Source organism: Megascapheus bottae, chromosome 18 (assembly GCF_031878675.1).
Source record: "Megascapheus bottae isolate mThoBot1 chromosome 18, mThoBot2.hap1, whole genome shotgun sequence".
In the NCBI taxonomy this organism is placed as follows: Eukaryota; Metazoa; Chordata; class Mammalia; order Rodentia; family Geomyidae; genus Megascapheus; species Megascapheus bottae.
The window spans coordinates 14,622,523-14,636,370 of record NC_143526.1 but is presented as its reverse complement, the minus strand read 5'-3'; the positions used below and the strand labels follow the sequence as shown (position 1 = coordinate 14,636,370).

The following is a 13,848-nucleotide window of genomic DNA, read 5'->3' as shown; positions in this document are numbered from 1 at the left end:
TCATCCTTGAGACTTCTTGATTGACTTCCTCTGGAGCGAAAGAGAAAGAGTGGGAAGGTTCTGGCCATACCTTCTGTGGTCTCAGAAATCACACCATTGCCCCTGCCATATTCAATGTATTAGGAGCAAATCACTAAGGACCATGGGGGCTCCATCTGCTGAAGAAAGAGTATCAAATACTTACTTGTGTATTTTTCAGACAGCACACCCTATGTTCTTTTACCTCCTGGAGTCAAGGCAGCTTTATTTTTATCAGGAATTATATGGCTAATGTGTTGGTTCTTGGGGTAAACAGAACCTGTGTGTTTTTATGGTTTTGCCTGACGTCACTGAAGTGTGGAGTAGTCTCTGCTGTCCCCCACGGGAGCTATCTTTTTTTGTTCTAGATCAGCTCTTGCATTCCCTAGCATGTATAGCTTCAGAAGTGACCACTTAGTCCATGAGCAAGAAAGAGGAGGACTTAGACATGGCCAGTTTAAACATATCAGATTAGCAGTCTAGAATTGACATGGTAAGGTTTTCTTGCTAGTGAGACCTGCAGAAAGTTAATTCTGGCTATCCATGACTGAAAGACCTGTTAGAAGAAAACAGAATGGGCCTTGGAAAGCATCACATGAACAGTGAAGTAGAAGCTTCCTTGGTTGATGTCTAGGGTGAGCTGTGAGCATTCTTGTCCATACACTCAACAAGACATCCAAATTTGCTTGAGGAGCTGGTCATTATTTTCTTATTGGCCACCACATTTCTTTAGGGTAGGCTCATACTGGAACATGCACTGGTGTTGATTACACTGAAAGAACTGTTGGAGAAACTTAGAGTCACACACCATGAAACTCATCACCTTCCCTACCATGTACCAATCACCGAGCTCCCAGAGAAAAACACAATTGGCCCAACAAGTTTCAGAGTCTCTAGTTTCCAAGGGAAAAGGCTGTGATCTTAGCCCTCTTTGCCCACCTTGGCAAAACTATATATGAAATCAGCACCACAGTGGAATGGTCTCAGATCATACACCCAGTTTCCTTCTGCTTTTTGCTTAATTATTCCACCTTTATTAAGAAATTGTTTCAGGCTCTATGCTCTATGTCTCTTAAGAGACAAGTGCTGTCTTCTCTTTGAAGAAAGTAGACTGATCAATCAATGATTGGGAAGAACTGTGCCTTAGTGACTGCAATATGCCTGACATGGACCTTTATTTTTTTGTTTCAATTTCCTAGAGTTTATTTTGATAAATATTATTTTATATGATCAGAGATATAGGCACTGAGCCTTTGTGTTCCTCTACTTAGAATATCCTCCGTTGGTCTTGGATGGTATACATACAGAATAGAGTTCTAATCATCTATCAGAAAGAATTCACATTGCACTGACATGGACCTTTAAAAGTTATGTCGCATCATGAATTTCCTGGGGACTGCACGGAATGAGGTTGTCTTTAAACACATACAAGATCTAAGAGGAAGGAAGGTAGAAGGATTTTGCTAGTATGTCTTTACGACCAATTTATAACTTTAGTGAGTCATCAGAAAGCTAGGCAAGAGGCAAAAGTATCCTCTCTTCAAGCCCAAATCACAGCGAATGTTGGAACTGAAGAGATGTGTTTCTGCTGAGGCCTCAGTTTTCTGGGATCCCAGCTATGCCCACCAACAGGATACAACAAAGCAAAAGCAAATGGACGCTTCCAGAATTTTCTGCCTAAATTCGGGTCCTAAGTTCTAAGTTGAAATCTTTGTTCCTTAGTTAGCCCCTTCCTCAATCAGAGACTCTAATAAATAGACTGTTTATAAAATCTGATTTCTAAAATTGCACGCATCACAATAAAATAGCTTCACAAAAATTTTAAACATTCGATTAAAAAGACAAAACAGAGCCATAGTTAAAGAAAACAACAACAGCTATATACCATAAGTTAAAATCATCAGCTTCTTCCTGGGTACATAACTTTCAAATGACTTTGAACATTGGTCTGATTGAGCAGATTGACCAGCTCAAGGGAACTCACGGCACAGGTGTACATTGGCAGGACTGATTTCTGTACACCTGTCTTTGACATTTGTTCCCCAGGTAAGGCATATGGCCTAGTGGGCAAGCAAGAGCAAGTGCTTTTCATTCGGCACTGACAGCAGAACCCACCCTGCCATTTCCTCTCCATGAGTCCTTGGTCAAGTGATTTGGCCATTTTGACTGTTTCCTGCTCTGTAAAATAAAATTAATAATTCTAGCCCCAAAAGGTTATTTTTTGTTTTTGTTTTCTTTTTAATGAGGATGGACTGTGACAGCTTTGGGAGATTTTTTTTTCCTAAGTAGTAGTACGAGGGAGTTCTAATTCAGCATGTCAGTTTATGAGTTCAATGCATTTTGATCAATGTCATTCACCCCAATGGCTCCCTGCAATTTACCTGGTTCCATTTTTCACATCTGACAGCTTTATTAAGTCAGCAACCTAATGTCCGGTTTTGAGAAATCCCTCATTGTATGGCAGTATGATCCTGCTATCCAAACCCCAATAAAAGAAAAACACAATAGCTCTTGCTAAGAATTGTCTCATGAAGGACAGTGTTTTTATAGGGGGAGAGGGGAGGGTTTCGATGATCTCCCATGGAAGGGAGAAAATCATTCTTGGAGCTTTGTCTTTGGGAGGATATGAAACATGCACAGAAGTTGACAGGATAGTGTGGAAGGCTTTGTGTGACCACCACTATCCCCGTCAACCATCTTCACATCACAGTTGCTCAGTCCACGTTGTGTCCCTCCCACCAGGGAATTTTGAAACCTCACGCATCATATTGGTTTACCCATAAAATTTTCAGCATATTTCTGAAAGTACTAATTTTTAACATAGCCACAATTACTATTACTAATGAAAACCGAATACTAATTCCTCAGTATCTTAAAATAATCAATGTTGAAATTTCCAGCAATGTCATAAACAGTACATTTAACAGCCTCTTTGAGTATCAGTAATATTTATCAAAATTCAAATGAATGATTTTTAAGTCACTGTAATTGCTGCCAGCCTATTTGGAATCTCCCATCTCTCTTTTTTGCCAGTCCTGGGACTTGAACTCAGGACTGCCCCTGAGCTTCTTTTGCTTAAGGTGCACACTCTACCACTTAAGCCATCACATCACTTCTGGCTTTTCCTGTTTATGTGGTACTGAGGAATCGAACACCAGGCTTCATGCATGCTAGGGAAGCACTGCACCACTAAGCCACATTCCCAGCCATGGGATCTCTTTTCACCTGCAAATTACTCTCTTGTTTTGTTTGTGGTTTTCTTCCTTGCAGTTCATTCTGACACAAAGTTTAGTTGTTTGTCCTGCAGAGATGGCTATGCTTTAGAAATTGGCATTGGCCAAAATATACTGTATTCGTAAATGACTTTGTTAAATGGCAACTCCTTAAAACTACCTAAAAATAATTTATTTTAAAAATTAAAAAAATGATTTCATGCTGTGATGTAGTGCAGCCTGTTCGTTTGGCCTCTGTTCAAATGTGTCGGTATTTGAATACTAATAGCCTCTCAAGTCATACCAAATGTGGAAGTTAAAGGAGTGTATCTCTGCTGAAGCCTCTGCTTTCTTATCATTTACCTTGGGAATGAGATGTACTTCATTTTATATCAAATCAGGCTAGACTGTGTCCTGAGTGGCAGTGAATGTGGCTTCAACAGCCACCATTGACGGTTTCTTTCTCTGTCATGTTGGCTGCCACTGGTGCTTGATATCTGGATCCATTATTCCATGCAAAACATTGATGTTCAGATTCCATATCCACCTCTTACAAATTTTGAAAACCATCCAGGATCTTTTTTCTCAGACAGCATCCCTCACTTTTGACTAGTTTTCCATTCTCCTTCATGCACTATAGGCTCCAAAGAATAATAGGAAGTAGCTTAAGGAAAAGAAGGTCCAGGAACAGAGAGTACATCTGTTTCTACCATGGTAGCTGACTTGCCCCTATCATCAACCCAGCCTAGAGCTGTTCTAATGGAAAAATCATGCACAAGGATATAGCAGGAGGAAACTCCTGTAGCAGCAAAAGGGATGAGCAAAAGAAAATACGAGTTGTTTAATCTTCTAGCTGGCAATTAAAATTTTTCTATTTTGGAGGCCATTCTTATGAGAAGCTGGAGGTCAGGCCAGAGGTATCCACAAAGGAGTTTTTCTTTGCCAGCAAACCATGAAGATTTTAGATCTTTGAGTGGGAGAAGAAAAAAATACAATAAATAAACAGTTGTAGCCTACAGTGCTCTGGAAACCCTGTCTAGATCTTTGCCCACAGGTATCCAGAAGTTTTCTAGGATGATTCCATGAGAATTTTCTAGGACCCTAGATCCAAAAAATTCATGGAATTTGTAAAAAGCCTCTTTCCCTTCCAGTATCAATCTTCATAAGTCTCTGTCAAGTTCACCTGCACTGTACTCAGGCTATTCCTATTACCCAGAGATTTTCTTTTCTCCTGGTTGGCAGAGTTAGGCTTTTTGTCTTTATTTTCTTTTTTTTTTTTTTTTGGAAATTTCCTGGGTACCCTTTTAAGAAAGCATATGTTTTCTAGTTTTTACAAAGAAAATACTGGATCTTTTTCAGAATTATAATGCAGATTTTTTTCCAGCAAAAAGCCAATTGGAGGGGACAAAAACATGAGGAGTATCAATGTGTGAGAAGTAATGCACCTACTACGTGGCAAATGTAGCTGTAACCCCTCTATACATTATCCTGACAATTAGAAAAAGGATTTGAAAAAAAGACAATTGGATTAGGAATTAGGGTAAAGCAGCAAAAGTCACATAATAAAAGGTTTCACCAGATGAAATAAAGGATAGAATAAGTCATGGACAATCAACTGGCTTGTACCACATAAACCATGGATAGCAGCATGGAGGGACATCTCGTTCCACACCTCATGAGGGTCTGACAATAAAAGCCCTGGAAATATGAGCCTGGAATCTTTTCATAGCCTTTCCTATTCAGATTTAGAGTATGGGAGCTCAATCCCAGAGGTAAGAGGTGGCAATCCCCTGCCGTTATTGATTTATACTGTGATCATTTTATGTTCATGTACCATCTGTTCTTCATTCTGGAAATGACTATATATGGTAGTGAAAATGGGAGGACAAAATAAGAACATATCATAACTTGCAACCTGGGACTCCACTTAACACCTCTAGATCATGGGAGCTCCAGGTAAGATGTGATGGGAGTTGGGAAGGAGAAAGATGGAAAATGTTGATGAGCTCTTTTCTCCTTATTGCTTTGCTCAGATATAATGCTTGCATACATCAGTGCTTTGAAAGGAGGACAAAAGGTGCTGGGAACATGGTCAATGGATTGGCCAACAATGCTGAAATTGATGACAGCAGCAACTGCGACGCAACTGTGGTGCTACTTAAGAAAGGTAACCAGTAGATCCCATGGCCAAGAAGCAAGTGTTGGAGTGTAAGTCCTCCTGCCCATCTCATAGATACATCAAGCCATCCTAGCTGACCTTGAGGACACACTGCCTGTCCCCAAGAGAGAGGAGATGAGTCTACAGACACTTGCTTCTCTCCAGTTCCTCCCATCCCTTTGGCTGCATCATGGGTCAACACAGAAAGCCTTGTGGAGATTTGCAGAGAACACAGTTTTCTAAAAGTCATATGGGAAATAAGGACAAGAGATCCAATGAGAGATGTCCGTGGGTTTTGAGATACTTATTCTGTCATAGTTGGTTTATGTGACTGTGAAACAGGTTTCTTAACCTTTCAGGGCCTTATTTTTCTCTTGTGATGAATGAGAATCATTTTCATAATGAGTAAGTCAGATAAAACACATAAAGGAATTTAGTGTTATAGTCTATAAATGACAAATGTTGTAGGTATATTATTACACATATCCAAATTAACTTTTAAGCCACATTAAGTCAGTTTCTAAGCTGCAAAGGGAGATAGGAAATTACCTTTCAAAGTAATTACTGTATTCAATAGGTTTTTACAAAATAGCTTATATATTAAGGGAAATAATATGGTAATCTCTGATAAATAATATTCTTTTGTAGAGAAACATACAAAAATATCATTTAATTTTGCCTGGGATTTCATTTTTCATTGATTTTTTAACTCCTCCTAAAATGTGTACCACACAATTGCTTTGCAGAGACAAAAAAAAATGACAAAATCTACACAATCTACACATTATTTTCAGTTTTTTCTCTGGATCCTGGGTCATTGCTAGATTTTAAAAATCAAATACTTGATATATTTTTCTGAGTGTTGTATGTATGTTTAATAGAAGACTTAGGTTTTATCTAGCATCATTCTCTGTGAAGATTTTATTTAGTTTCAGGAAGGGAACTTTTAGGGGACCAAAGAGAGATACCTAAGATTAGTTAGTGTTTCTAGGAATCATTTTGAGGTTTATTGGCTTGGAAAACAGGAACAAGTACTCAGAGCTGCTATGGCCAATTTCCTATGAGTTGTAAGCTTACTCTTCTTTCACAAGAGTAGACTGGGCCTTAGTGGAGCTTATTTTTTTTCAGTCTCCTGCAAAATCATTATGCAGAAACTTTTTCTGAATATTGGTTTTCTGGAGGTAGACAGTTCACTCACCCACTACCTTGTCCGCTCTGCCCACAGGCTGAGCTGCAGGACAGTGCATATTCCTGTACCATGACTTCTACCTGGTGCAACAGTCTGCTCTATAGTGTTTAAGAGTTCTGTATGAACATTGCTGCCATTTAGAGGGTATGATGACTAAAAGTTATGGTGTCTTTCCTGTGCCCTAGATTTAAGTGGTGACCAAAAAAAAACTTCGAAAATGAGGAATTCTCTCTTAGATTATCATTATGTTTTGGCCATGTCAATGAATGATTCTTCAGTTCTTTCAAGTTACTTCACATAAGCTATTGATAAGAAGATTTTTGACTGCTCTCCAAAATTTTTCCCACTGTAACCTTCCATAGGTTCATAAATGGAAGGAATAGAGATAGGGAGAGGATGGGTGAGCATAAGGACAGATAGATGGATGGGCTGGTGGGTGAGTGGATAGATTGTTAGGTAGATGGGTGGATGGATGGAAGGGTAGATGGATGGACTTATGGGTGAGTAGATGGACTGATGAGTGGATAGATGGATGGGTGAGTGGATGGATGCATGGATGGATGCATGGATGGATGCATGGATGGATGGATGGATGGATGGATGTGGGAGGAAAAGAGACAAAACAATAGGAGGAAGAATGAATAACTGCCTATTTCTTCTCATCTCAGCTGTTTTACTATACCTTTTTCATTTCCCTAGCCAATTTCCACCGCAAAGCGTCAGTGATTATGGTGGATGAGCTGCTGTCAGCCTACCCACACCAGCTCTCTTTCTCCGAGGCTGGCCTTCGAATCATGATCACGAGCCACTTCCCGCCCAAGACCAGGCTCTCGATGGCTAGCCGCATGTTAATCAACGAGGTACCCAGGAAAGCACAGCCCATCTGCTGCTAGACAGGGGTGGGAAACAGAGGGAAGGAGACAACTCTTTCTGATCTGAAAGAAGCATCTGACTCTAAATTTAACTTGATAATATCCCTCATCCCTTTTCCAGTATCTTTGCTCATTGGCTGGGAGTGTATGTTGTTTGTCACTCTTCTCTCTGTGTGTTGAAAGACATAGTCTAGCTTCTAGTTATATAGCAAAACTCCTGTCACCTTCTACCTATCTCTTCCTTCCTTTCTTTCATGCTTCCTTTCTTTCTTCCTTTTTTCTCTTTCTTCCTTTCTTTTTTTCTTTTTCTCTCCTTTCTCTCTCTTTTTGTCTCCTTTTCCCTCCCTCTCTCCCTTCTTCCCTTCCTTCCTTCCTCCCTCCCTCTCTTCCTCTCTTCCTTTCTTTCTGTCCTGGGGCTTGAACTAAGGGCCTGGGCACTGTCCCTTAGCTTTTGTACACAAGGTCAGTGCTCCACCACTTGAGTCACAGCTCCACTTCCAGCTTTGTTGGCGATAAATTTGAGATAAAAATCTCACAGCCTTTCCTGCCCAGGCTGTCTTCAAACCACAATCCTCAGAGCTTAGCCTCCTGAGTAGTTAGGATTATAGGGCGAGGGGCCAGAATCCAGCTACCTTTGTCTTCTGTTTATCTATTTGAATAAAGTCCCCAATGTGATCTTGAACCAATTGTGTTGCTAAATAAAGTGTTCCTTAGGTTAAAGTAATGCAGTCGCTGACCTAATTGTCCTTTCTCTGAAGTGACAGCCATATTTATAAACACTGGTCTGAGTATTGTTCTGTGACTTTCTCACATATGGAACAAGGATTCATAAAGAAGAAAGATAACTCCAAAGTGTACCTATCAAATAAATGCTGAAGCAGACTGAGGAAGGTTCCTCTAAAGGGACTTGCAAATTCCAATGGACTATAAAATCTGTTTTCCTGGAGGGAGCTTGTCTGAATTCATTATTCCTTTGAAGAATCTCTTAAAACTTGATTGACTCTTGGGAAAGAGTCTCTAGTTAGCTGCCCAGAAAAGCCTTGATAGCTTTAGCTCTGGATGTCAGGTGCTTGCCATCCCTTTGACCATAGTAAACTTTCTCTTTCCAGAGACAAAGACTGATAAACAGCAGAGCTTATGCCAATGGGGAATCAGAGGTGGCCATCAAAATTCCAATCAAGCACACTGTAGAGAATGGGACAGGACCCAGCAGCGCCCCAGACAGGGGCGTGAATGGGACTCGGAGGGATGATGCTATTGCTGAGGCTGGCAATGAGACAGAGAATGAGAACGAGGATAACGAGAACAATGAGAATGATGAAGAAGAGGAAGAGGAGGAAGATGATGATGAAGGACCATACACGCCATTTGACCCGCCCTGTAAGAGATCCTGTGTCTAGGCTTGGGTGAGGGTTTATTTTAGGCCGGTGAATGAATGCCTTGATTTAGATGAATGTTTTACTGCTCACTTTCCTTAAAGCCTCTATATGAACATAAATGTATTTATAAGATGTTCCTACAGTGGGTAACAAGACTTAAAAAGATCCAAAGATGACCAATATGGTAGCCCATGAGGATGGGTTTGAGTTCTGTTCTAGATCATTGTATGAGGTTGGCATAGTGCCTCAGGTCTGTAATCTCAACAACTTGGGATGCAGAGATAGGGGAATCGTAGTTTGAAGCCAGACCAGGAAAAAAATAAGATGTTCATAAGACTCCATTTCAATCAATGCTCAGAAACAGTATAGCACAAAACCTTTCCCAAGCTACTGTGGGGAAGCATAATGTCTAGGTGCTATGACTTGTGCCTAAAGCAAGTGAATTGTGGGCAAGGCAAGTATAAAATAAAATAAATCAAACAAAACAAACACAAAAGGCTAGATGTATAGTGTGGGCAGTGCAGAAGGCCTGTCTCCCTGCAAGTGGGAAGCACTGAATTCAAATTCAAATACTACCCACTCCTCCCACAAAAAAAAAAAAACCTTGTGGTCAGTGATCTCCTCTTAGCTCTTCTGTAGCCATGTGTGGTGCTGCGGAGGAAATATAGTGACCCAGGGTGGCAAGGCAACTTGAAGCTCAAGGGCAGAGGCATTTCACAGCCCTCTGCCCATCCCATTAGCAATGACTGCAGCCTTTCTTCTTGCCATCACCAGCCCTGAGGATGCATGCCCAAATCCCCTTCCTCTCATTTCCTATCCCTTATCTGTTCGGTTCCCTCCTTTTTCCTAGAACTTGTTGTTTCCAGGGCTAGAGCTACAGGTGGAGCAGACCTGGGCAGAAATCTCACCTGTAGGTTTTTACCCAGGGGAGAGGTCAACAACCATCCTTGGCACCTGGAAAGGAGGAAGGGCAAGGCTGGTAAAAAGGTCTTAGGACCTGAGCCACCAGGCCTGTGCACATTGCCAAGTCCAGCAGTTACTGTTCTTTTCCAGAAGCTTCTGATTGTTTCAGGGCACTATCAAGTGGCTGAGAGTTGATCAATGTGTGCAGCCTCTCTAGGATGTTTTGTTTTGCTGTTTATGTTTTGGGGTTTTTTTTCCAGTCCTGGGACTTGACCTCAGGGCCTGGACACTGTCCTTGGACACTTTTTGCTCAATGCTAGTGCTCTATCACTTGAGCCATAGTGCCACTTCTGGCTTTTTTTTTTCCTCTGTGTATGTTGTACCAAGGAATCAAACCCAGGGCTTTGTGCATGCTAGGCAAGCACTCTACCACTAGGCCACACTCCTGGCCCTCTAGAACATTTGAATTGATATGAGGACCATCTATGGATGGACTTTTGGGTCTGGTCTACCTTTTTAATGACAGAAGTGAGAGCCTAGTGTCTGAAGCCTGTGTTGGTTTAGTTATCTGAGTTTTGCTATGGCTGCTGAGGTGCTCCTCTGTGTGTCTCCAGGAGACATTAATGAAAACCCAAATCCAAACTGCTCCCAAGCCCAAGCACAGCTCCTAAGATGGAAGCCTTGTTAAGTCCTTACCAACACTGACTAGAAAATATCCATGCAAATTCTTAATCTCTAGCCAAATTCCATAACGATGTAGACAGTTAAATTACAGATTGCTAGAAGTTTATCTTAAGGGGGAAAACATGTACAGTAGTCTCCCCTATCTATAGTTTTGTTTTCTGTCGTTTCATTTACTGTGGGTCAACTGTGATCAACCACAGTCAACCATAGTTTGGAAATGTTAAGTTGAAAATTATGGAAATAAATTGGTACCAGTGGCTCATGCCTGTAACTCTAGCTACTCAGGAGGCTTTGATCTGAGGATTATGGTTTGAAGCCAGCATGAGACTCTTATCTCTAATTAACTACCAGAAAACCAGAAGTGGAACTGTGACTTAAAGTGGAGATGGCAATTTTGTTATACTATATTGCTACAATTGATCTTTCTTTTGTTATTATTGTGTATCTCTTCCTGATTTGTAAATTAAGCCATATCACAGGTATGAACGTATAGAAAAGAAGCAATAGATGTGAGGTTCAATAGTATCCACAGCTTCTGGCACCCATTGGGGCATGGATTGTGACCCCTGCAAAATAAGAGAGTGCCTTGTTCTAGCTCTATCCGTTTTGCCACTTTTTGAATATGTTTCCCCTTTGGTTGTCTTTGTCACTATTAACCAAGCAAAACCCATTTTAAGGATCGAATGTCCTAAACTCTTCATTCTTCCTTTGCAATTTGCCCCTTACATTTCTTTCATGTTTCTACTTTACCACAAATGTAACAGCTACAAACAAAACCAACTAACTAGCTCACCATTTGCAGATGAGGTCTGAAATATCGCACATTCACTTCTTTCTTCAGTTGAGTTAATCTTTGTAAGAAGGGTGAAACTTTCTAAAAGCTTAGAAAAGAATATAATTTTAGAGCCAAGTTCTCTGCTACTAAGTCACTCACCAAGGAATATTATGCTTCCTGTCAGTATGGCTGGGTTGCGGAGAGGGATCAAGAAGAGAAGTCACACTATCCTGGCATGTGGGCTCCATGGAAAGGAGGTCTGTGCTCTCCAATCCTTGTTCTTGGTGCCTGGAGTAGCAGGTAACACAAAAGACACCTAGTAAATATTTGCTAAACAAATTAGTACGCCTGTCTCTTTGGGGCTTTGTTTGGACCACGTGGTAATGAAGCAAAAGGTAAAATAATATCCAAAACTGCTTCAGACTCAAAGAGGAAAGGCAGTCGGTTTTTTTTTTTGTTTTGGGGGGGTTTTTTGTCCAGGAGCAAGCAGACTTTAAGGCCAGTTAAAATGTGGATTGCCTTGCTGGACTGCTTTGAATCCTTGAAAGCATCCCTTTTGATGTCATTTTGATTTCTTCAAGCAGTTATATTTCTTACGCTATCCTTCAAGACGTATTTTTAGATAACACTCAGTGAATTGTTACCTTTAAGACTGTCATTTTAAAGCAGCACCGATGCACCCCTTTAATGATGCCAGAGCTATGCCCTCAGACACAGCACCCTCCCCAGCCCAAATGGAAATGTTTGCAAAGCCTACTGGGAAAACCTCGCCCTCCTTAGCCCTAACTTGAGCTACTTGCATCTTTGTATCCTCATTCCCCTTTGTCCAGCTTTGCAGTTGTGTGTGAGTGTGTGTGTGTGTGTGTGTTTGTATGTATGTGCGTATTTGTGTGTCTGTGTATCTACCATTTGAATCACACCTCTACTTACAGCTGTTGTTGTTGGTTTTGGGTTTTGGGTTTGTTTTCTGTTTTTTGTTTTTTGTGGGGTGTTTTGGCTAGTTAAATGGAGATAAAGAGTCCCAGGGACTTTCCTGCCTGACTTGGCTTCAAAATGAGATCTTCACATCTCAGCCTCTGACTAATTATGATAACATGCATGCCCCTCTCTCTCCGTCTTCCTCTCTCTCTTTCTTTCTTTGTCTCTCTCTCTCCCTCTCCCCACTCCCTACCTAGGTGTTCCGTGGGAGATCAGCTAGGGATTCCAAGACTTCCCGTGGATAAGTGCCCTCTGTCCATTGTAGGATTTAGAAAGATGCAGAAATGCAGGATGGGCTTGGACTCTTGGAAATCTGACCATGTTCTAGGTCCTGCAGCATTTGAAGCCCCTCACAAGGCACTCCTCAGAAAGCGTTGCTTTGCAGTCCAGTCAGCCTCAAGGATGTCACTGTCTCAAGCCTCGAATCAAACAAGAGGCATAGCAACTAGGAAGAAACCCATCTGTCTAAATATTTGTTTTCTTTTCTTTGATCCATTTTTGTTGAATTCTTAAAAAAAAAATGATGAAAGCCAGGCATGGTGGCTCACACCTATAATCCTAGCTACTCAGGACACTGAAATCTGAGGATCGTACTTCAAAGCCAGCCCAGGCTCTAGAGAACATGAGACTCTTATCTCCAGTTAATCACTAGAAAATGGGAAGTGGGGCTATAGCTCAAGGGGTAGGGCAGTAGCCTTGAGCTGAAGAGCTCAGGGACAGTGCCCAGGCATAGAGTTCAAGCCCCATGACTGATAAAATAATAACAATAATTATTATTATTTTCCTTGTTCTAATTAGATTGTTTGTAGCAGTAGTACTGATAATATTAATATTTGTTGGTGCAGAGACTCTGAGGATCGAGGGAAAGCCAGTGGAAAAGGGAAATAGCAAATAAGCAGGAAAAATGAGAGGCTGAGGCCAAATCAGGTAGGTCCTCCTAGGCTATGGTAGAGAGAAAAAGTTCTACTCTGAAGCTAACCAGTGGATGTTGGTGGAATATTCTAGAACAGTTTGCGTTTGGAAACTCTGTCTCTTGCAGCAGTTGGTAAATAGAAGTAGGATGGGCATTGCGTAGAGCCAAGTCCACAGTCAGGCCATGATGGAAAAACCTGGGGGAGAGAAAGCTGTGGAGGTGACAGAAATGTCCTGGGCAGATGCCAGGATTGGGCATGGGAACGAGAGAAAAGGAAGAGGTGAAAACAACTCCAGACATTTTGACTGGAGAAATTTGTAAGCTTACATTTTCGCAGCACCTGTCTAATGAGATCATCATTCCGTTTCATTTTAATGGTGTCACTGCGTCCACATTTCACAGATGATAAAACTGAGGCTTAGGGAGTTTAACTGAATTCATTCAATTGCTATTCTCAATGGAGGCTGGAGCTCCAACTGAGTGAGAGAGAAGCCCCCACTTGCCTCTCTAGGCCACTCTGCCTCAGCTGTCTGAGGGAGGCCAAGTGGTGTCAGTGGTGATGTGACATAATTTTTCTATGCAGTTCTAGAATCAACTTAGAGATAACATAAAATAAAATTGGATATTGTTTTTTTTTAAAAAAAAGATTAGCTTTTGTTTAGCCTTGCAGCAAAGTTTAATAAGCAAACTCATAAAGTATTATTTTTAAAAACTTCTTTTCTTAACTTTGGTAGAGATCATTGTGGAAAATTAGTCCCTGTCTCTTA

General features: G+C 41.0%; 1 protein-coding gene across 2 annotated transcripts in view; it reads left to right on the top strand.

Annotated features, from left to right (window-relative positions):
- Slc24a3 (solute carrier family 24 member 3) overlaps nucleotides 1–13,848 on the top strand; it is a 479,159-nt gene that overhangs the window by 437,916 nt on the left and 27,395 nt on the right. For both annotated transcript variants that reach the window (XM_090351934.1, XM_090351935.1), the window contains exons 10-12: nucleotides 5,264–5,397; nucleotides 7,277–7,437; nucleotides 8,559–8,829. In XM_090351934.1, the coding sequence (XP_090208060.1) occupies nucleotides 5,264–5,397; nucleotides 7,277–7,437; nucleotides 8,559–8,829 (566 nt within the window). The remainder of the gene's footprint in view (nucleotides 1–5,263; nucleotides 5,398–7,276; nucleotides 7,438–8,558; nucleotides 8,830–13,848) is intronic.